The sequence below is a fragment of the Coregonus lavaretus genome (genome assembly GCF_964263955.1).
Source record: "Coregonus lavaretus genome assembly, chromosome: 7".
Lineage (NCBI taxonomy): Eukaryota > Metazoa > Chordata > Actinopteri > Salmoniformes > Salmonidae > Coregonus > Coregonus lavaretus.
In genome coordinates, this window is record NC_139994.1 from 33,983,373 (window position 1) to 34,006,746 (window position 23,374).

Consider the following 23,374-nt stretch of genomic DNA (forward strand, 5'->3'; position numbering starts at 1 on the left):
CTATGCATAATCTCTGCTCATAGCGTGTGAGAAGCGTGAGAGAGGAAGAGAGAAAGAAGGAGAAGAACCTAAAAGCAGGACTTTCTGTGTGGTGTGTTAACATTACTAAAGTGCCTATCTTGTGTTGGACTGCCATTGCCCTGCACTGCAGTGTACCATTCTCTAAATGCCCTCCCTTCGTTGACTTAAAGCTGCAATATATAACTTTTTGGGCGGCCAAACTAAATTCCCATAGAAAATGTGTGTTATAGACCTGTCATTCTACATTTACATTTTACATTTTAGTCATTTAGCAGACGCTCTTATCCAGAGTGACTTACAGGAGCAATTAGGGTTAAGTGCCTTGCTCAAGGGCACATTTACGTCATTTAGCAGACGCTCTTATCCAGAGCGACTTACAAATTGGTGCATTCACCCTATAGCCAGTGGCGAACAGTTTTGACTGGGCTGAGCGGGAACTATGCTTCCGCAGAGGAAGGGGAGCCAGCAGGCCAGAGGTGGATGAACACAATGCCCTCGTTTGGGTGTAGGGACTGATCAGAGGCTGAAGGTACGGAGGTGCCGTTCCCCTCACTGCTCCATAGGCAAGCACCATGGTCTTGTAACGGATGCGAGCTTCAACTGGAAGCCAGTGGAGTGTGCGGAGGAGGGGGGTGACGTGAGAGAACTTGGGAAGGTTGAACACCAGACGGGCTGCGGCATTCTGGATGAGTTGTAGGGGTTTAATGGCACAGGCAGGGAGGCCAGCCAACAGCGAGTTGCAGTAATCCAGACGGGAGATGACAAGTGCCTGGATTAGGACCTGTGCCGCTTCCTGTGTAAGGCAGGGTCATACTCTCCGAATGTTGTAGAGCATGAACCTGCAGGATCGGGTCACCGCCTTGATGTTAGCGGAGAACGACAGGGTGTTGTCCAGGGTCACGCCAAGGCTCTTCGCACTCTGGGAGGAGGACACAACGGAGTTGTCAACCGTGATGGCGAGATCATGGAACGGGCAGTCCTTCCCCGGGAGGAAGAGCAGCTCCGTCTTGCCAGGGTTCAGCTTGAGGTGGTGATCCGTCATCCATACTGATATGTCTGCCAGACATGCAGAGATGCGATTCGCCACCTGGTTATCAGAAGGGGGAAAGGAGAAGATTAGTTGTGTATCGTCAGCGTAGCAATGATAGGAGAGGCCATGTGAGGATATGACAGAGCCAAGTGACTTGGTGTATAGGGAGAATAGGAGAGGGCCTAGAACTGAGCCCTGGGGGACACCAGTGGTGAGAGCACGTGGTGCGGAGACAGCTTCTCGCCACGCCACTTGGTAGGAGCGACCGGTCAGGTAGGACGCAATCCAGGAGTGAGCCGCGCCGGAGATGCCCAGCTCGGAGAGGGTGGAGAGGAGGATCTGATGGTTCACAGTATCAAAGGCAGAAGATAGGTCTAGAAGGACAAGAGCAGAGGAGAGAGAGTTAGCTTTAGCAGTGCGGAGAGCCTCCGTGACACAGAGAAGAGCAGTCTCAGTTGAATGACCAGTCCTGAAACCTGACTGGTTTGGATCAAGAAGGTCATTCTGAGAGAGATAGCAAGAGAGTTGGCTAAAGACGGCACGCTCAATAGTTTTGGAAAGAAAAGAAAGAAGGGATACTGGTCTGTAGTTGTTGACATCAGTGGGATCGAGTGTTGGTTTTTTGAGAAGGGGTGCAACTCTCGCTCTCTTGAAGACGGAAGGGACATAGCCAGCGGTCAAGGATGAGTTGATCAGCGAGGTGAGGTAGGGGAGAAGGTCACCGGAGATGGTCTGGAGAAGAGAGGAGGGGATGGGGTCAAGCGGGCAGGTTGTTGGGCGGCCTGCAGTCACAAGTCGCATGATTTTATCTGGAGAGAGAGGGGAGAAAGAAGTCAAAGCATAAGGTAGGGCAGTGTGAGTAGGACCAGCAGTGTCATTAGACTTAACAAACGAGGATCGGATGTCGTCAACCTTCTTTTCAAAGTGGTTGACGAAGTCATCCACAGAGAGAGAGGGGGGGGGGGGGGAGGAGAATGTGGCAAAGAGCTTCCTAGGGTTAGAGGCAGATGCTTGGAATTTAGAGTGGTAGAAAGTGGCCTTAGCAGCAGAAACAGATGAAGAAAATGTAGAGAGGAGGGAGTGAAAAGATGCCAGGTCGGCAGGGAGTTTAGTTTTCTTCCATTTCCGCTCCGCTGCCCGGAGCTCTGTTCTGTGAGCTCGCAATGAGTCATCAAGCCACGGAGCTGGAGGGGAGGACCGAGCCGGCCGGGAGGATAGGGGACACAGAGAGTCAAAGGATGCAGAAAGGGAGGAGAGGAGGGTTGAGGAGGCAGAATCAGGAGATTGGAGGGAGAAGGATTGAGCAGAGGGAAGAGATGATAGGATGGAAGAGGAGAGAGTAGTGGGAGAGAGAGAGCGAAGGTTGCGGCGGCGCATTACCATCTGTGTAGGGGCAGAGTGAGTAGTGTTGGAGGAGAGCGAGAGAGAAAAGGAAACAAAGTAGTGGTCGGAGACATGGAGGGGAGTTGCAGTGAGATTAGTAGAAGAGCAGCATCTAGTAAAGATGAGGTCAAGCGTATTGCCTGCCTTGTGAGTAGGGGGGGACGGTGAGAGGGTGAGGTCAAAAGAGGAGAGGAGTGGAAAGAAGGAGGCAGAGAGAAATGAGTCAAATGTAGACGTAGGGAGGTTGAAATCCCCCAAAACTGTGAGGGGTGAGCCATCCTCAGGAAAGGAACTTATCAAGGCGTCAAGCTCATTGATGAACTCTCCAAGGGAACCTGGAGGGCGATAGATGACAAGGATATTAAGCTTAAATGGGCTAGTGACTGTGACAGCATGGAATTCAAATGAGGAGATAGACAGATGGGTTAGGGGAAAAATTGAGAATGTCCACTTGGGAGAGATGAGGATTCCTGTGCCACCACCCCTCTGACCAGATGCTCTCGGGGTATGCGAGAACACATGGTCAGACGAGGAGAGAGCAGTAGGAGTAGCAGTGTTTTCAGTGGTAATCCATGTTTCCGTCAGCGCCAGGAAGTCGAGGGACTGGAGGTTAGCATAGGCTGGGATGAAGTCAGCTTTGTTGGCAGCAGAACGGCAGTTCCAGAGGCTGCCTGAGACCTGCAACTCCAGGTGTGGGGTGCGTGCAGGGACCACCAGGTTAGAGAGGCAGCAGCCACGCGGTGTGAGGCGTTTGTGTAGCCTGTGCGGAGAGGAGAGAACAGGGATAGGCAGAGACATAGTTGACAGGCTGTAGCAAATGGCTACAATAATGCAGAGGAGATCGGAATGAAATGAACTAAACATCTGGCAAAGGAGAGAGTAGGGCCTCCCTCACCAAAACTTCCACCTCAGAAACTATAATTGTTTCACTGAACCACCCGAACAAAAACTCTCCCAACAAAAACTCTCCCAAATTGTTGTGAACTACAGCGGTTCAATGTTTCAAGGAATAGACTCAACTTACTTTATTCAGCTAGCTAACTATGACACCATAGCTAACTAGCATGCTAGCATCCAATAACACACAGTTTAGCACCAATACTTGGTTACAACAAGCTACCAATAGTGTGTTAACACACTAAACAGATGATTCGTGTCCGTGTCTAGTTCCTTTCATAACGCAGCAATAATTAAACATTGGCTAGCTAGCACAAATATATTGTATTTAGCTGCTACAGTACAGTTAGCTGGTCGTGTTGGCTAGCTAGCAGTGGCTACTGTGTTGACTTTGTTTGAAAAACGGCTAGCTAGCTAGTTTCATGCTACACCCGGCATCGCCGAAAACAATGCTAACCTACAATAACTACCCACAACAGCCCACGATGCCTAACTATGACACCATAGCTAACTAGCATGCTAGCATCCAATAACACACAGTTTAGCACCAATACTTGGTTACAACAAACTACCAATAGTGTGTTAACACACTAAACAGATAATTCGTGTCCGTGTCTAGTTCCTTTCATAACGCAGCAATAATTAAACGTTGGCTAGCTAGCACAAGTATATTGTATTCAGCTGCTACAGTACAGTTAGCTGGTCGTGTTGGCTAGCTAGCAATGGCTACTGTGTTGACTTTGTTTGAAAAACGGCTAGCTAGCTAGCTTCGTGCTACACCCGGCACCGCCGAAAACAATGCTAACCTACAATAACTACCCACAACAGCCCACGATGCCTAACTATGACGCCATAGCTAACTAGCATGCTAGCATCCAATAACACACAGTTTAGCACCAATACTTGGTTACAACAAACTACCAATAGTGTGTTAACACACTAAACAGATAATTCGTGTCCGTGTCTAGTTCCTTTCATAACGCAGCAAAAATTAAACGTTGGCTAGCTAGCACAAATATATTGTATTTAGCTACTACAGTACAGTTAGCTGGTCGTGTTGGCTAGCTAGCAATGGCTACTGTGTTGACTTTGTTTGAAAAACGGCTAGCTAGCTAGCTTCGTGCTGCGGGCCTACCTACAATACCTAACTACAATCTAAATACATAATTAAGCCTTACTCGACAAAGCCCAAGCTATGTATAAAGCCAAACTTACCCGACGCCAGCTGACATTTGTCTTCTGCAATCAGTAGGTGTAATTAAGTACAGTAGCTACTAACTACCTAGCGTTGATGGCTCAGATAATGAGGTTAGAAAAACGGCTGAATGGTAGGTAGCTAGCTGGCTTAATTACAGGTACTCTTAAGCGTGAAATAACATTGGAAACAACTCTCCACCGTTGCTAAATGTTACCAGTAGCTACCCGCTAGCTAGCTAGCCTCGTGCTTCGCCGGGCTCCGCCGTAAACAATACTTACCTACAATAATTACCTACAGAAACCTACAATAATTACCTAAATAACTACCTAAATAAACTACCTACAATACCTAACTACAACTACCTACCTACAATCTAAATACATGGTTTAAGCTTTACTCAACACCATATAAGAAGCCAAGCTTATCTCCTGCTAGAGAAAACACAACCTCTCCCGACCAGGTGGATTAGAAACCATTGAAAGCATTTCTAAGAAGCGGAAAATCTGTTCTATGTGCACTATTTCTATGCTTCCTGTGCCTAAGTTTAGTTTATGCTTCTTTTACTTTCGGTTTTGTACACCAGCTTCAAACAGCTGAAAATACAATATTTTTGGTGATGGACAATATATTTCACAGCGGTTTAGATGGTACAATGATTCTCTACACTATACTTGCTCGTTTTGTCACTTAAACTGAAATTAGGCGAATTTTAGCAACCAGGAAATGGGGGATCGATTTCTGCATAGTGCATCATAGATCTTTTCCTGGACAAAACAAGAGAGAGCTCAGGGAGCCGTGACAAGTCAGAACTCCAACAACAAGTCGATAGACTCCAGTTGCTGTTCAAAATCATTCATGCAAAAGGTACAGTAATCAATAGACACCTCAACAGCATGCTCTTGAAACTCAGACATTGTTGAGTATAGGAGCTGGGCGCAGTGGGATGAGACCAGTAGTATGAAGTAGAGAATTTACTATTATTTTCAACTGCCGATGTGCACATTGTTTACTTAGCTTCCCATAACTAAATATTTGTTTATTCAGTATCAGTTAGGCTCTATATTAACAATTGATTTAATCTATACTGAACAAAAATATAAATGCAACATGTAAAGTGTTGGTTGTTTTCGTGAGCTGAAATAAAAGATCCCAGAAATGTTCCATACGCACAAAAAACGTATTTCTCTCAAATGTTGTGCACAAATTTGTTTACATCCCTGTTAGTGAGCATTTCTCTTTGCCAAGATAATCCATCCACCTGACAGGTGGGGCACATCAAGAAGCTGAATAAACTGCATGATCATTACACAGGTGCAACTTGAGCAGGGGACAATTAAAGGCCACTCTAAAATGTGCAGTTTTGTCACACAACACAATGCCACAGATGTCTCAAGTTTTGAGGGAGCGTGCAATTGGCATGCTGACTGCAGGAATGAACGTCCAACAGAGCTGTTGCCAGAGAATTGAATGTTCATTTCTCTACCATAAGAGAATTTTAGAGAACTTGGCAGTACATCCAACCAGCCTCACAACCACAGACCACGTGTAACCACGCCAGCCCAGGACATCCACATCCGTTTAGTTTTACCTGCGGGATCGTCTGAGAACAGCCACCCGGACAGCTGATGAAACTGTGAGTTTGCACAACCAAAGAATTTCTGCACAAACTGTCAGAAACCGTCTCAGGGAAGCTCATCTGCGTGCTCGTCGTCCTCACCAAGGTCTTGACCTGACTGCATTTTGCCGTCTTAACCGACTTCAGTGGGCAAATGCTCACCTTCGATGGCCACTGGCACGCTGGAGAAGTGTGCTCTTCACTAATTAATCCCGGTTTCAACTGTACCAGGCAGATGGCAGACAGCGTGTATGGTGTCATGTGGGTGAGCGGTTTGCTGAGTGGCCTATGTTGGTGGTGGGGTTATGGTATGGCAGGCATAAGCTACGGGCAATGAACACAATTGCATTTTATCGATGGCAATTTGAATGCACAGAGATACCGTGACGAGATGCTGAGGTCCATTGTCGTGCCATTCATCCGCCGCCATCACGTCATGTTTCAGCATGATAATGCATGGCTCAATGTCGCGAGGATCTGTACACAATTCCTGGAAGCTGAAAATGTTCCAGTTCTTTCATTGCCCGCATACTCACCAGACATGTCACCCATTGAGCATGTTTGGGATGCTCTGGATCGACGTGTACAACAGTGTGTTCCAGTTCCCGCCAATATCCAGCTACTTTGCACAGCCATTGACAAGTAGTCTAGCGATTAAGAGCATTGGGCCATTAACCAAAAGGTCGCTGGTTCAAATCCCTAAAAACGACTGCGTGTTTAACTCTATGTGAAGGAGATGTGTCGTGCTGCATGAGGCAAATGATCGTCACACCAGATACTGACTGGTTTTCTGATCCACGCCACTACTTAAAAAAAAAAAGGTATCTGTAACCATCATGTGAAGTCCATAGATTAGGGCCTAATTAATTTATTTCAATTGACTGATTTCTTTATATGGTCTGTAACTCAGTAAAATCTTTGAAATTGTGGCATGTTGCATTTATATTTTCGTTCAGGTTATATTGAATTAACTGGCAAGCTGTATTTTCAACATGTAGTCCTACAGTATTGGTATAGGTCTGTCTGGGTGTACAGGGACTTTCTACAGTAAGTGCCCTTCCCATAGGCCTTCATTGGTCCCAATGTGCTGTTTTCACATACTGTAAGAGCCCAACTCAGTCACCAAGGAAAATGCAGCCCCTGTGCATAACTGCAGCAACAAATGGACTGTGTGGCCGTTTTAATTACGTAATATTTTGATGTACAGTGCATTCAGAAATGTTTCAGACCCCTTGACTTTTTCCACATTTTGTTACCTTACAGCCTTATTCTAAAATTGATTAAATACATTTTTTTCCTCATCAATCAACACACAATACCCCATAATGACAAAGCAAAAACTGTTTTTTTGAAATTTTAGCAAATGTATAAAAAATTATAAACAGAAATACCTTATTTACATAAGTATTCAGACCCTTTACTATGAGACTCGAAATTGAGCTCAGGTACATCCTGTTTCCATTGATCATCCTTGAGATATTTCAACAACTTGATTGGAGTCCACCTGTGGTAAGTTCAATTGATTGGACATGATTTGGAAAGGCACACACATGTCTATATAAGGTCCCACAGTTGACAGTGCATGTCAGAGCAAAAACCAAGCCATGAGGTCGAAGGAATTGTCCGTAGAGCTCCGAGACAGGATTGTGTCGAGGCACAGATCTGGGGAAGGGTACCAAAACATTTCTGCTTTATTGAAGGACCCCAAGAACATGGTGGCCTCCATCATTCTTAAATGGAAGAATTTGGAACCACCAGGACTCTTCCTAGACCTAGCCACCCGGCCAAACTGAGCAATTGGAGGAGAAGGGCCTTGGTCAGGGAGGTGACCAAGAACCTGATGGTCACTCTGACCACTCCTCAGTAAAAGGCACATGACAGCCTGCTTGGAGTTTGCCAAAAGGCACCTAAAGACTCTCAGACCATGAGAAACAAGGTTCTCTAGTCTGATGAAACCAAGATTGAACTCTTTGGCCTGAATGCCAAGCGTCACGTCTGGAGGAAACCTGGCACCATCCCTACGGGGAAGCGTGGTGGTGGCAGCATCATGCTGTGGGAATGTTTTTCAGCGGCAGGGACTGGGAGACTAGTCAGGATCGAGGGAAAGATTAACGGAGCAAAGTACAGAGAGATCCTTGATGAAAACCTGCTCCAGAGCTCTCAGGACCTCAGACTGAGGCGAAGGTTCACCTTCCAGCAGGAAAACGACCCTAAGCACACAGCCAAGACAACGCAGGAGTGGCTTTGGGACAAGTCTCTGAATGTCCATGAGTTGCCCAGCCAGAGCCCGGACTTGAACCTGATCGAACATCTCTGGAGAGACCTGAAAATAGGTGTGCAGCAATGCTCCCCATCCAACCTGACAGAGCTTGAGAGGATATGCAGAGAAGAATGGGTGAAACTCTCCAAATACAGGTTTGTCAAGCTTTTAGCGTCATACCAAAAAAGACTAGAGGCTGTAATCACTGGCTGCCAAAGGTGCTTCAACAAAGTGCTGAGTAAAGGGTCTGAATACTTATGTAAATGTGATATTTCCATTTATATCTGTAATAAATTAGCAAAAAATTCAAATAACCTATTTTTGCTTTGTCATTATGTGGTATTGTGTGTAGATTGATGAGGAAAAAAATAATTTCATCCATTTTAGAATAAGGCTGTAAAGTATGCACTGAATGTTAGCTTTCAGTCAAACTGTGCAAAAGTGAAATCAAAACTCAACTCAACAGTTAAGTTTAGGCATTCATTCCGAGGGGTTAAGGAAAGGGTTAAGGTTTGGGATAGGGTTAAAACAGATCAAGTTAAATTAAAAACGAGCACCTCGCACTGGGATTGAACCCACGATCCTCAGAGCCATAGCTCGCGAGCCTACTAGATGGTAATAGGTGCTCACGCTGAACCCAGTGGATGGTATGAAATTGCAATGGAAATAATAATGACACCTGGGCGTTGTGATGCCTGCAGTTATGTACTCGGGAGTCATAATCCGTGCAAGATCGGCCTGTAAGAGCCATGAGAAAGGCCGCAGAGACAGAGAGCCAAGGAGGTTTGACATCCTCAGACCAGAACCTGAGGCAGTTTCCTCACCTCTCCAGTCACACACTATCACTACTCTCAGTGGCTAAACGGGACCACAGGCAACATCATGTTTCTGGGTCAGGAGGATTCTTAAGCTCCCCTTCAAAATGTAACCAAAGGACAGAATGCATTGAGATGGTGGTGAATGTTTTAGGGATGTAAAAGATACTGTTTGTCTTAATGGAACTTTTCCTGGTTAAATACATGTTAAATCAAATAAAAGGTTTCTTCTTTGTGATAGTTCCTCTTTTGATGTGTTGGATATTATGTCAGCCTATCTGTTAAGATGGTTTAATGAAAAGTCGCAGCTCAGATCTGTAACAAGAGAAGATAAGCCTTTGGTTGACAACATGGACCTAGTGCCACCATGTCAAAGTATTCATACAAGCCTAAGCCTATGTGCTTTATTGGTACCATGTTGATGAGTCTTTCATGCAGTTCACAGCATATTTCATACATAAAAAATTATTCAGCACGCAAGGAAAATACAACTTTGACTTCTGTATTGTCAGCAACCGGTTCTTCACACATACAGTGGGGAGAACAACTATTTGATACACTGCCGATTTTGCAGGTTTTCCTACTTACAAAGCATGTAGAGGTCTGTAATTTTTATCATAGGTACACTTCAACTGTGAGAGACGGAATCTAAAACAAAAATCCAGAAAATCACATTGTATGATTTTTAAGTAATTCATTTGCATTTTATTGCATGACATAAGTATTTGATACATCCTAAAAGCAGAACTTAATATTTGGTACAGAAACCTTTGTTTGCAATTACAGAGATCATACATTTCCTGTAGGTCTTGACCAGGTTTGCACACACTGCAGCAGGGATTTTGGCCCACTACTCCATACAGACCTTCTCCAGATCATTCAGGTTTCGGGGCTGTCGCTGGGCAATACGGACTTTCAGCTCCCTCCAAAGATTTTCTATTGGGTTCAGGTCTGGAGACTGGCTAGGCCACTCCAGGACCTTGAGATGCCTCTTACGGAGCCACTCCTTAGTTGCCCTGGCTGTGTGTTTCGGGTCGTTGTCATGCTGGAAGACCCAGCCACGACCCATCTTCAATGCTCTTACTGAGGGAAGGAGGTTGTTGGCCAAGATCTCGCGATACATGGCCCATCCATCCTCCCCTCAATACGGTGCAGTCGTCCTGTCCCCTTTGCAGAAAAGCATCCTCAAAGAATGATGTTTCCACCTCCATGCTTCACGGTTGGGATGGTGTTTTTGGGGTTGTACTCATCCTTCTACTTCCTCCAAACACGGCGAGTGGAGTTCAGACCAAAAAGCTCTATTTTTGTGTCATCAGACCACATGATCTTCTCCCATTCCTCCTCTGGATCATCCAGATGGTCATTGGCAAACTTCAGACGGGCCTGGACATGCGCTGGCTTGAGCAGGGGGACCTTGCGTACGCTGCAGGATTTTAATCCATGACGGCGTAGTGTGTTACTAATGGTTTTCTTTGAGACTGTGGTCCCAGCTCTCTTCAGGTCATTGACCAGTTCCTGCCGTGTAGTTCTGGGCTGATCCCTCACCTTCCTCATGATCATTGATGCCCCACGAGGTGAGATCTTGCATGGAGCCCCAGACCGAGGGTGATTGACCGTCATCTTGAACTTCTTCCATTTTCTAATAATTGCGCCAACAGTTGTTGCCTTCTCACCAAGCTGCTTGCCTATTGTCCTGTAGCCCATCCCAGCCTTGTGCAGGTCTACAATTTTATCCCTGATGTCCTTACACAGCTCTCTGGTCTTGGCCATTGTGGAGAGGCTGGAGTCTGTTTGATTGAGTGTGTGGACAGGTGTCTTTTATACAGGTAATGAGTTCAAACAGGTGCAGTTAATACAGGTAATGAGTGGAGAACAGGAGGGCTTCTTAAAGAAAAACTAACAGGTCTGTGAGAGCTGGAATTCTTACTGGTTGGTAGGTGATCAAATACTTATGTCATGCAATAAAATGCAAATGAATTACTTAAAAATCATACAATGTGATTTTCTGGATTTTTGTTTTAGATTCCGTCTCTCACAGTTGAAGTGTACCTATGATAAAAATTACAGACCTCTACATGCTTTGTAAGTAGGAAAACCTGCAAAATTGGCAGTGTATCAAATACTTGTTCTCCCCACTGTACATAGACGGCAAACACATCCATCTATTGAGCTTTGTGACACTTCTACATTCCTCTATAGGGGAGACCGGGGCTGGATGTCACACCTTTTCCTCACACTTTTACTTGTGTGTATTTCTCAGCACTAGCAATACTCTTGTCAACATTAATAGAATGACCAAGGTCTTGGTTTGAAATGGGGACCATTTGTATTCTCATATTTTATTCCAACATGCTATGGGGTTGGATGTCACAATGTTTGCAGGGCTGTAGTGGTGTATGCATTCATTATGATGATGTACAATCCTACGGCTGATGTTTTAGACTCACCCCCGCCCCCGGGAAAAAACTACCTCAATCTAAATTGAAATGACTAAAACCAAATCTAAACTGTAGAAATCATAATGGATGTTTATACAGGCTCTTCACTCTGTCCAGCTTGCTAACAATCACCTAAAGGAAAGCTAGACAGTCAGGGAGCATTAAAAATTCCCAAAACGATGGATGGAGAAAAATGTTTTGGCACATTTTGACAGTGAGGAAATATAACACATTTTCAGTGCTGCCCTCCGGACCTTGGTGAAGACCGAATGCGGCCCGCATGACACCCCTGATTTAATACAAAGATGTTCGAGCAACTTCTGCTTTGACTTTCCTTTAATGGACATTTCAATTTGTTTTCATTGGGGAACATTTGATTTTCATAATGATGACAAAGCGTTTTTTCGAGCATGCCTCATAAAATTATGTACTGTAAACAACATATTTGGTGATTGAGTCTTTTCCTCAACCGTCAGGGAAAGGTGTGGACCGTGTCTGTGGCATGGGGTGAAATGCTCACAGGACCGTTATGTGTCAGGCCTATGTGTGAGTTGAGTTTCAACTTAGCGAGACCCTAAGTTTCCTAAGTAGGGCGTTGAGTGTTAGCAGAGACATTCAGGCGACAGGTAGGCGCTGCCGCCTGCAGGGCCTGCATGGTACCCTACTCCGTCCGCCTCGGACCCTGATAGTCAGAGCCAGCCAGGGCCCCACTCTGTGGCGCATGACTAATGCCGGAACAAGAGAGAGTGTCCTGCTGCTAGGCTGCACTTAACACTGCATTGATTTCAAATCCCCAGCGCTCTTCCCAGGGGGTGGTGGGACGCACCTCTGCTGGTGGGTCGTAGGACCCCCTCCCCCCATTCCTTGTCCCCCTCTATCTCCAGACCACATCCCCTACCAGCCGCTGTGTCCATTTGGGTGAACTAGACTGGATGGGTCTCTCCATACCTCCCCTCCCTCTCTACCTCCCCATGCTGGGGGTCTCAGTGGAGCCAACCAGGGTTCAGGGACACTAAAGCTCCCACAAGACCGCAGACATGGTTTGGTCGGGAGGGGGGTTAGGGCCAAGTGGAGTCAGGAGGCGGCCGAGTGGAACAGGTCTGTGGTCAAAATCAATGCATTGGCAATTTGGAGGAGCGCTTCCGACAGATTTGGGAATTTCACATTCCCTATCCCCTTCTCTCCTAGCACCTGGGAGAGCATCACCACTAGAGAAAAACAACATCCCGTAAATCTGTAGGGAAAGAGACCAGAGACTCTTGATTTCTGCAGCCTCCTGGCACAAAACTTGACCTGTTCAATACTCATCAGTGTGGTGGCCAGTGTCACGTTAAACACTCAACTCTATTGCTGTGGTGAGTGATTTTGAAGGAGTCAGGTGCAAGAGGGTAAATCACAGAATAAAAGGGTTTATTCCGAAAACACAGCGGTACGCAGCAATGCGTCAAGCACTCCAGTGCGTAAATCAGGCGCACTGGGAAACAACAAGGCACACGGGTGAAATATCCCAGCAAAACAAAATACATGGAGCTCCACCGAGCTAAACTAACCTTCACAATAAACAATCACACACAAATACAAGGGGGCAGAGGGAACACTTATACGTACTGATGAGGGGATATGAACCAGGTGTGTGTAATAAACAAGGCAAAACAAATGGTATGATGAGATGAGCGGCAGTGGCTAGAAGGCTGGTGACGACGAACGCCGAAGCCTACCCGAACAAGGAGAGGAGGCAGCTTTGGTGGAAGTCGTGACAATTGCATTGTATGGAGAGGATTTAAGCTGTTTGTATGGTTGAGGATATCAGTAAAAGCCTATTGATTGGATAACCTTCGTTAACCTGCATGCATTTCTAGGGTTCAGTTGAGTCTGACCAAATTGCCTCACAATATTATGAGATTGCAGCTGCGCTACCAAAACACAACTGTAGAAAGTTCCCCATTACTGCTTTTACAAGAGGGTTCCTTGATATTGCTATCACAACAAGATGTCAACCTCAAAGCCTAGATACCTCCAATTTTTTAACTGTGAAATTACTACCTTTTTCTCTCCACTTTGGTGCTTTAAGAGTGAAAACTCTGTCTTCGTCATGCATTGTAATGTACCAATTTGCATCTGTTAGTGTTAGTATCTTCCAGTGCAGGTGGGGAGGCCTAAGCAGCTTTCACGTGTGCATGATATTTCAGATTGATCTCTCCCAGCTACATTCAGTATGGTGCATGTTTTAAGTAGGGCAGACGGCATTTCACTGTGCATTAATGGAATCTCAGCCTGTTAAGACTCAGGGCACAATTAAGAGGTGATAGTCTGATCTCCCACCTCACATTTCTATTTCAGCTCTGTCGTGTGATTATGCCTTTTTGGGGGAGCCCTATTTATAGGCGAACACTGCTGAAAGGCAGGGTTTGACTGGTTGAACCTTTCTGTTTGATTCACAACACTCCCTTGTTGTAATGTTCAGAATGACTATGGGTATATATTTTGTCTGAAAGATGGTGTTGGGGTTTATAAGATAGAGAGAGATCTGAGGGCTTCAAATTGAATGGAAAAGCTTGGCGATCAGGCCAAACATAACAGGGTTGGGGATGATTGCATTTTAGTGCATTTTGGAAGTGAATTGGGATTCCAATTCAAGAATAGAAAAATCCTTATTTACAATCAATTTCAATACATTTTCCATTCAATAAACAAATAATATTCTTAGGGAAAATTCTATGCATTTCTAGAATTGAATGTAGTTTATTAAAATAGAAATGACCCCAACCCTGTCACAGGATATTAACCTTTTACAATGCATGAATTAAGAAAATATTAGTTTTAATCAAGAACTTAACTTCTATTCCTAATATAGTTAATGATTTATGTTGAGTAAATATAACCTAATCTACTCATGTGTGGACCATTTCAGGCTAGGGCAAAAATGGAGTAATATTGGACTGCCACTTGCTGGTTAGAATGAGAAAATGCATTCTCTCCCTGACACTGATCAGGCTCAGAGTGCTTACCTTATTTCATCGTATTTTCTCATGGCCTATATATTTTAAAATCATAGTGCTTCATAGTACATTTTGTCTCCTGAAGAGTAATGCATCATTTCGTAATCAGTCACAATGATTTTGTTCCAAATTGTGTAATTAGTTAATTTACATTAGTTTATACCTCTGGTTTTAATTGGACAATTATGAGGGCTGCTATGGAAACTTGACCTATCCTCTAGTCTAGAGACTAGGGGTGTGTTCGTAAATTCAATCTGGAGTACCAGAGTGTGCTCAGAGTGCGCTCTGGGCGTTCGTAAATTCAGAGCGTTGTCAGATTGTCCATTCGTAAATTCATCCGTTTTTCTGCGCTCTGGCACACTCCCCTATGATGAGAGTGCTTTGAAATCGGAGTAGCCAGAGTGAATTTACGAACTCACCCTAGGAGTGATTCTTAACTGCAGGGGCCTAGAACCCATGGCATAGGGGCCTAGAACCCCTGGCATAGGGGCATAGAACCCCTGGCATAGGGGCCTAGAACCCCTGGCATAGGGGCCTTGAACCCCTGGCATAGGGGCCTCAGTGAGCTTTGAAAGGGGTTGATAAACCCTGTAGCATGCTCTCTTTTGTGTTTTTGCTTTTCAAGGCACTGTTCTCTGCTCTGTGGTTTACTAAATATATTCTACACATTTCTTTATTCTACAAATGTGGTTTCATTACTCTACAAATGTGGCGAATATATGTTGACTTACTACGTCCCCTTTGACATATCTATTTTGAATAGAATTTGCATCCCTGTTGTCTGCTTGGGACCTTTTAAAGACCATGTTGCTTGTCTCTTGCTTTGCACAAAGCGCGTTTAAGGAGAGGACAGGGATACGCACCGTCCATCTGGCATTCCTTAGATCTAATTGGCTATGAACACCGATCATGTATCGGCTAGTGGTACGAAAGCCTGTCAATCATGTCGAAGGGCGTCTCCATAACGTCCGCTGAGTGGCTACAGTGGCGAGACCTTACCAGACTGGTCACATCTTCTTTGTATATGGAAGTGTCACCGGTCTATCAGGCTTGAGGCGACAGATGAAATGGAAGAAAACAGTGAACAGGAAAGACCCCTTTTGAGGACAGTAAGTAATCGATAACGTAATGTGATATATATATATATATATATATATATATATATATATATATATATATATATATATATATATATACAGTAGATATGAGGTCGCCCATAATGTCCTTGTTTGCGACTTAGCAAATGCAGAGATGAAGAAAGATGCTTTTGCCACAGTGGTCCGGTCTCTGTACTGGATTGAATAGCTTTTGTATTAAACCACATAGTGAGAAAATACGATTTAAAAATGTTTTGACAACCGCACTTATGCAAAGCAACAGTTATTCTATTTTGTTTTCTTATACTGTCTCAGATTTAGCTTCGGTTTTGGGGGATGCTAGCCAAGTTGCTAGCTAATGTCAACAAGACACTCGTGGCTTTCTGTTTCTGTCGCTGGGACGGTCGTGAGGAGAATGAGCGAATCATGAACTTCTCATTGACTGTCCTCTAAGAAAACTGTAAAGTAAATAGCTAGCTAGCTAGTAAAGTTTAATTTTCTCTGACTGAGTTGCAAGTCAAATATGCTTTGATCACTTTTGTTTTGACAGTTAAAATTAGACTGATATGACAGCCCAGTTGGACTACAGTTAGCATGTAATGTACTGTGAGACATGCGTGAAAATAGTGGCTTACTGTACTTGCTGTTTTGTTGGGTGGGTCTTTCATTTTGGTGAGAGAAAGATACGTGATGAAGAGTCAAAAGAGCAACATGGCCCAAAACCTACATATTTCTTCCATCCACAATGACAGTGCTCTCTAAAGCGAGATTAGAGTTGGTAGCCTGGTCCCAAATCTGTTTGTGTTCTTGCCTACTGCATTGATCTCCTTGTCAAGCCTAAAATGTGTGGCATGGCTATGAGTGACAAGGACTTGGAATCATAGCACTAACAAACTGGTACTCAGGCTATGAATCGTGTGCATTTTTATAATGTGCATTCCCATCCTTTCTTACATTCCTCAGTCCTTCCTTATCTGTCACTTACTAGAAGTTAAGTATACTTGCCATTCCTCCTCCTCCAATTGCATGTCTTAGGAAGTGTGAGTGTGTGTGAGTGTGTGTGTGTGTTGGGGAGTTGAGAGGGTGGAGTAACCTGACCCTTTGCTGCCCTGCGTGCATCTCTCCACTCAAGGCTGCCTGGAGTCAATCAGTGGCTTGACTGTGACACAGGAGACCTCAGACAAACGACTGCTTGAAAAATACATGTTTAATGAAGCCCATCCTCTGTATAAAGATGTCTTCACTTTTTGTCAGAGCTGCTCCCCCTCCGTCTTGACTTGAAAAATACGTGATTGTTCTTATGTCAGCAGGGCATTAGACTTGCTCTGTTCACCTTTGGGACTGTTTAAATACAGTATTACTGGAAATGTCATTATGACATCATATAGGCCTAGGTGGTCTCCCATATTTAACCCTCAAGTGTAACCCTCCTGACCTCTCCTACTGCGCATGATTCCTCCTGAATGTGTTTATGGCATTTGTGGAGAGCACCTGAAACTCCTGACTTAACCAAAAAACAATAATTGTAAGCCTCAATGTATTTGATTATTATTAAATCAACTAACATTTTATTTGTCACATCATTCGTAAACAACCGGTGTAGACTAACAGTGAAAAGCTTACAGGCCTTTCCCAACAATGCAGAGAGAAAAATAGAAAAATTATAGAAACCATTATAACAACAGGAATAAATGAAGGGGAAGGGGTGGTGAAAGCTGTGGCCTGATTGAAGCCAATGCCCATCCAAATGGACAGTGCTGTCAAGGCCACAGACCTTGCCTGTGCTCGGCAAGTCCAAATGAAACTACTTAGGTTTCAGACATTAATCACCCGACCCTGTGTGAAACCAAAATAGCTTTCATTCATACACAGGCTCAGAGTACATTACTTGGTGGGTTTTATTTTCCCCAACAAATGATAGCTTGTGTGTACACCAATCCCCTCTAACTCAATTAGTGGACATGCCCCTACAGGATTTTTATGCACTTGGTGGGAAAGCTTTAGAAACAGTTTTCCAGAGATGAAATTCAATCAGGCCTCAGCTTTCACCACTCCGTCCCCTGTAGCTCAGTTGGTAGAGCATGGCGCTTGCAACGCCAGGGTTGTGGGTTTGTTTCCCACGGGGGGCCAGTATGAAAATGTATGCTCTGGATAAGAGCGTCTGCTAAATGACTAAAATGTAAATGTAAGAATATCCCCCATAGTTGGAGATAATATGTGAATCATTTTCTCTAAAATGATTTTGGGCATTTAGACCTATAGGTCCTATGACTGACTAGCAAACTCTTCCCATATCCATTGCCCCTCAATCACTGCATGCATGGTGACCACATTCCCTTGCCTTCCCTATATAGGTAATTTATTTTCCCTTCACACACGTTTCCCTTGACCACACATAAGGTTCTGATCTTTTACCACCACCTGCATTTGACCTTGGGTCTACCTCTGTTGTCATGGAATTGTACCTCAGGTACCAGGAGAATCGTGCCAAAAGGCTTTGTGTCCTGCTGTCTTCCCCCACTAAGATCTGAAATAGGTTCTTAGTTCAGCAGGTTCAGGCTCTCTGCTCTATTCCATTTAAAGCTCTGTAGAGGCGTTGTCAAAGAAGCTGACGTCTTCCTTAATTGCTGGACTCCAGTATCCAACAAAGCCTCCATCTTCACCCTACACAACGGTGCTTCTGTTTATACTGTATCTATAATACTAGGCATAGTCTGGGGTAAGGTTGAAGTAAAGCACCCACTAGTCTGTAGTGGGCTAAGACTGTAAGCTTTTAAGTGCTGTTTTTCTTGGAAGGCTCACGGCCAAGAATGTGAAAAGAATGCCTTTTTGTACGCTTTGTTTGTTTATGCTTGGTTACTCACTTTTAAATTACATTTCATTATTTGCCCACAGAATTCTCCCCCCTCCCTAATTAAATTCCAGTCATGAGAATTTGATTGAGTTTTTACTGCACTGAGCGTATTGTTTAGTCTAAGCATGATTTGTAGGAGTGGAGTAAGTACAATGGGGTATAAGCCTAAAGGAGAAACAGACCAAAAGGATGCCTGGTAATTCTGGTTCCTACTCCCTACCACTGAGGTGTATTGTATTGTTCAATCTGATTCATTGGGCTTCACCTATATCTGCGTGTGCCAGGAAAAGCAGGACAGGTTATCAAATTAAAGGAAACCTGGAGAGCCCATATAGCCCAGTAGTTAGTTAGTAAGCTTTGCCGGTTCGTGGAGACTTGATTCTGTGGTCATATGAATTCACAGGAGGTAGCTTAGTCTGAGGAGTCTGTATACTAGCTACTCCATGTCTGAACATTCATACTGGAGTCTGGACAATAGCCTGTCTGTCTACAAGACTCAATTAGACTGAAACATTTCCTGCTTTGGATCTTTCCCATTTTAATCCATGACGGCGTAGTGTGTTACTAATGGTTTTCTTTGAGACTGCGGTCCCAGCTCTCTTCAGGTCATTGACCAGGTCCTGCCGTGTAGTTCTGGGCTGATCCCTCACCTTCCTCATGATCATTGATGCCCCACAAGGTGAGATCTTGCATGGAGCTCCAGACCGAGGGTGATTGACCGTCATCTTGAACTTCTTCCATTTTCGAATAATTGCGCCAACAGCTGTTGCCTTCTCACCAAGCTGCTTGCCTATTGTCCTGTAGCCCATCCCAACCTTGTGCAGGTCTACAATTTTATCCCTGATGTCCTTACACAGCTCTCTGGTCTTTGCCATTGTGGAGAGGTTGGAGTCTGTTTGATTGAGTGTGTGCACAGGTGTCTTTTATACAGGTAACGAGTTCAAACAGGTGCAGTTATTAAAGGTAATGAGTGGAGAACAGGAGGGCTTCTTAAAGAAAAACTAACAGGTCTGTGAGAGCCGGAATTCTTACTGGTTGGTAGGTGATCAAATACTTATGTCATGCAATAAAATGCCAATTAATTACTTAAAAATCATACAATGTGATTTTCTGGATTTTTGTTTTAGATTCCGTCTCTCACAGTTGAAGTGTACCTATGATAAACAATTACAGACCTCTACATGCTTTGTAAGTAGGAAAACCTGCAAAATTGGCAGTGTATCAAATACTTGTTCTCCCCACTGGAATTTAGAGTGGTAGAAAGTGGCCTTAGCAGCAGAAACAGATGAAGAAAATGTAGAGAGGAGGGAGTGAAAAGATGCCAGGTCGGCAGGGAGTTTAGTTTTCTTCCATTTCCGCTCAGCTGCCCGGAGCTCTGTTCTGTGAGCTCGCAATGAGTCATCAAGCCACGGAGCTGGAGGGGAGGACCGAGCCGGCCGGGAGGATAGGGGACACAGGGAGTCAAAGGATGCAGAAAGGGAGGAGAGGAGGGTTGAGGAGGCAGAATCAGGAGATTGGAGGGAGAAGGATTGAGCAGAGGGAAGAGATGATAGGATGGAAGAGGGGGGGGGGGGGATTCAGCAGGGAGGAGAATGTGGCAAAGAGCTTCCTAGGGTTAGAGGCAGATGCTTGGAATTTAGAGTGGTAGAAAGTGGCCTTAGCAGCAGAAACAGATGAAGAAAATGTAGAGAGGAGGGAGTGAAAAGATGCCAGGTCGGCAGGGAGTTTAGTTTTCTTCCATTTCCGCTCAGCTGCCCGGAGCTCTGTTCTGTGAGCTCGCAATGAGTCATCAAGCCACGGGAGGACCGAGCCGGCCGGGAGGATAGGGGACACAGAGAGTCAAAGGATGCAGAAAGGGAGGAGAGGAGGGTTGAGGAGGCAGAATCAGGAGATTGGAGGGAGAAGGATTGAGCAGAGGGAAGAGATGATAGGATGGAAGAGGAGAGAGTAGTGGGAGAGAGAGAGCGAAGGTTGCGGCGGCGCATTACCATCTGTGTAGGGGCAGAGTGAGTAGTGTTGGAGGAGAGCGAGAGAGAAAAGGATACAAAGTAGTGGTCGGAGACATGGAGGGGAGTTGCAGTGAGATTAGTAGAAGAGCAGCATCTAGTGAAGATGAGGTCAAGCGTATTGCCTGCCTTGTGAGTAGGGGGGGACGGTGAGAGGGTGAGGTCAAAAGAGGAGAGGAGTGGAAAGAAGGAGGCAGAGAGAAATGAGTCAAATGTAGACGTAGGGAGGTTGAAATCCCCCAAAACTGTGAGGGGTGAGCCATCCTCAGGAAAGGAGCTTATCAAGGCATCAAGCTCATTGATGAACTCTCCAAGGGAACCTGGAGGGCGATAGATGACAAGGATATTAAGCTTAAATGGGCTAGTGACTGTGACAGCATGGAATTCAAATGAGGAGATAGACAGATGGGTTAGGGGAAAAATTGAGAATGTCAACTTGGGAGAGATGAGGATTCCTGTGCCACCACCCCTCTGACCAGATGCTCTCGGGGTATGCGAGAACACATGGTCAGACGAGGAGAGAGCAGTAGGAGTAGCAGTGTTTTCAGTGGTAATCCATGTTTCCGTCAGCGCCAGGAAGTCGAGGGACTAGAGGGTAGCATAGGCTGGGATGAAGTCAGCCTTGTTGGCAGCAGAACGGCAGTTCCAGAGGCTGCCTGAGACCTGGAACTCCAGGTGTGTGGTGCGTGCAGGGACCACCAGGTTAGAGAGGCAGCAGCCACGCGGTGTGAGGCGTTTGTGTAGCCTGTGCGGAGAGGAGAGAACAGGGATAGGCAGAGGCATAGTTGACAGGCTGTAGCAAATGGCTACAATAATGCAGAGGAGATCGGAATGAAATGAACTAAACATCAGGGAAAGGAGAGAGCGGGCCTCCCTCACCACAACTCCCAAATATAACTCTCCCAACTTCCACCTCAGAGACTATAATTGTTTCACTGAAACACCCGAATAAAACTCTCCCAACTTCCACTTTAGAAATTAGAATTGTTGTAAACTACAGCGGTTCAATGTTTCAAGGAATAGACTCAACTTACTTTATTCAGCTAGCTAACTATGACGCCATAGCTAACTAGCATGCTAGCATCCAATAACACACGGTTTAGCACCAATACTTGGTTACAACAAACTACCAATAGTGTGTTAACACACTAAACAGATAATTCGTGTCCGTGTCTAGTTCCTTTCATAACGCAGCAAGAATTAAACGTTGGCTAGCTAGCACAACGATATTGTATTTAGCTGCTACAGTACTGCTACAGTACTGCTAGCTGGTAGTGTTGGCTAGCTAGCAATGGCTGCTGTGTTGACTTTGTTTGAAAAACGGCGTCGCTTCGAACGAATGTAGCTGGCTAAAATTATATTGTATTTAGTTGCTATAGTACTGCTAGCTGGTAGCGTTGGCTAGCTAGCAATGGCTGCGGTGATGACTTTGTTTGAAAAACGGCGTCGCTGCGAACGAATGTAGCTGGCTAAAAGGATATTGTATTTAGTTGCCACAGTACTGCTAGCCGGTAGCTGGTAGTGTTGGCTAGCTAGCAATGGCTGCGGTGTTGACTTTGTTTGAAAAATGGCGTCGCTGCGAACTAATGTAGCTGGCTAGCTAACCTCGATAGTTACTCTATACTACACCTTTATCTTTGATACAAATACAACTAAGTAGCTAGCCAACATTACACTAATCAAATCGTTCCATTGTAATGTAATGTGTCATATTACCTGCGGAGCGAAGTACAGCATGACTACTCACCTCGCCTGCCGGAAACTTTAGCTCACCATATGTCTGCTGCAGAGGGACAAGAGAGAGCCATGAAAAAATCAGTTTTGATCAGCCATGGAAACAAAAATGCTGAAAACAAATTGGCTCCGTATTTAAAAAGAAGATGGAGAACAAACTATGAAGGAAAAATACAGGAGTTTTGGTGCAGGTTCAGCAAACTAGCACAAAAATAATATTGCAATGTTGTCAAAATGATATATCGTCAAAAAGAATATCCCGATATGTAACTATCTATTTTTTCCACCATCATTAATAGATGGGGCCTAATCTGTGCTCCTGGCGCCAGTTTTGGATGGGTACCATAATCTTTGCCACCTAGGTGACAAGGTGATTGCTGCTTAGTTAGATTAAGAGAGTAGCTAAACAAACAAGAGTAGGCTACTCTTCCATCTATCAAAGAAATCCAGTTGAAAACACACATTTGGCTCATTTTAGAGAAGTAACCTACCTTTCTAGTTTAGATGATTTGAAATCATGCAAGATCACTGTAATAGCTAGATATAGCTTGGTTCTTGACTGGTGAGTCAAGCAATTGCCTTGAATTAAGGTTGGGCGAAATGGCCAAAATATCATATCACAGTATTTGTTTAAAAAAATGACGTTATTTTATGTTTTTGAATAATAAAAGTTGTAAATTTGCTTTATGAGTACTGCGTGAACCTAGGGTGGCAACATATACATTCTAAGTGATTTCAATGGGTCTTTCTCCATTCTGTGTTGTTTGACATGAAAATGCCAGGGAGGAGTTATTGTGACAGGGTAGAAACCAAAGTGATGGTCAGTGTTTCCTAGGGGACCCTATAACCTTTGGCTACATTAAATGTTTCTTCTTAGCTACTTCATGTAGGTAACGTATTCATGCAAAAGGGCGCCATTGAAAGGCGTGATTACTGGGGTTGCGGTAAATGTGAAAGCTGACCAACTGAAGGGGAAGATTCCCGGTGTTTGTGATACTCGTCGTTTGGTGCGACGCAGACAGGGGGG

At 44.7% G+C, this 23,374-nt stretch overlaps 1 protein-coding gene across 1 annotated transcript in view; it reads left to right on the forward strand.

The window, feature by feature from the left end:
* Window positions 1-15,723: 15,723 nt before the first annotated feature.
* Window positions 15,724-23,374, forward strand: part of LOC311132887 (sodium bicarbonate cotransporter 3-like) — a gene marked incomplete at both ends in the record, with an annotated part of 70,839 nt that continues 63,188 nt past the window's right edge. The window contains one exon of the mRNA XM_084166251.1: window positions 15,724-15,765. Coding sequence (XP_084022377.1) covers window positions 15,724-15,765 — 42 coding nt within the window. The remainder of the gene's footprint in view (window positions 15,766-23,374) is intronic.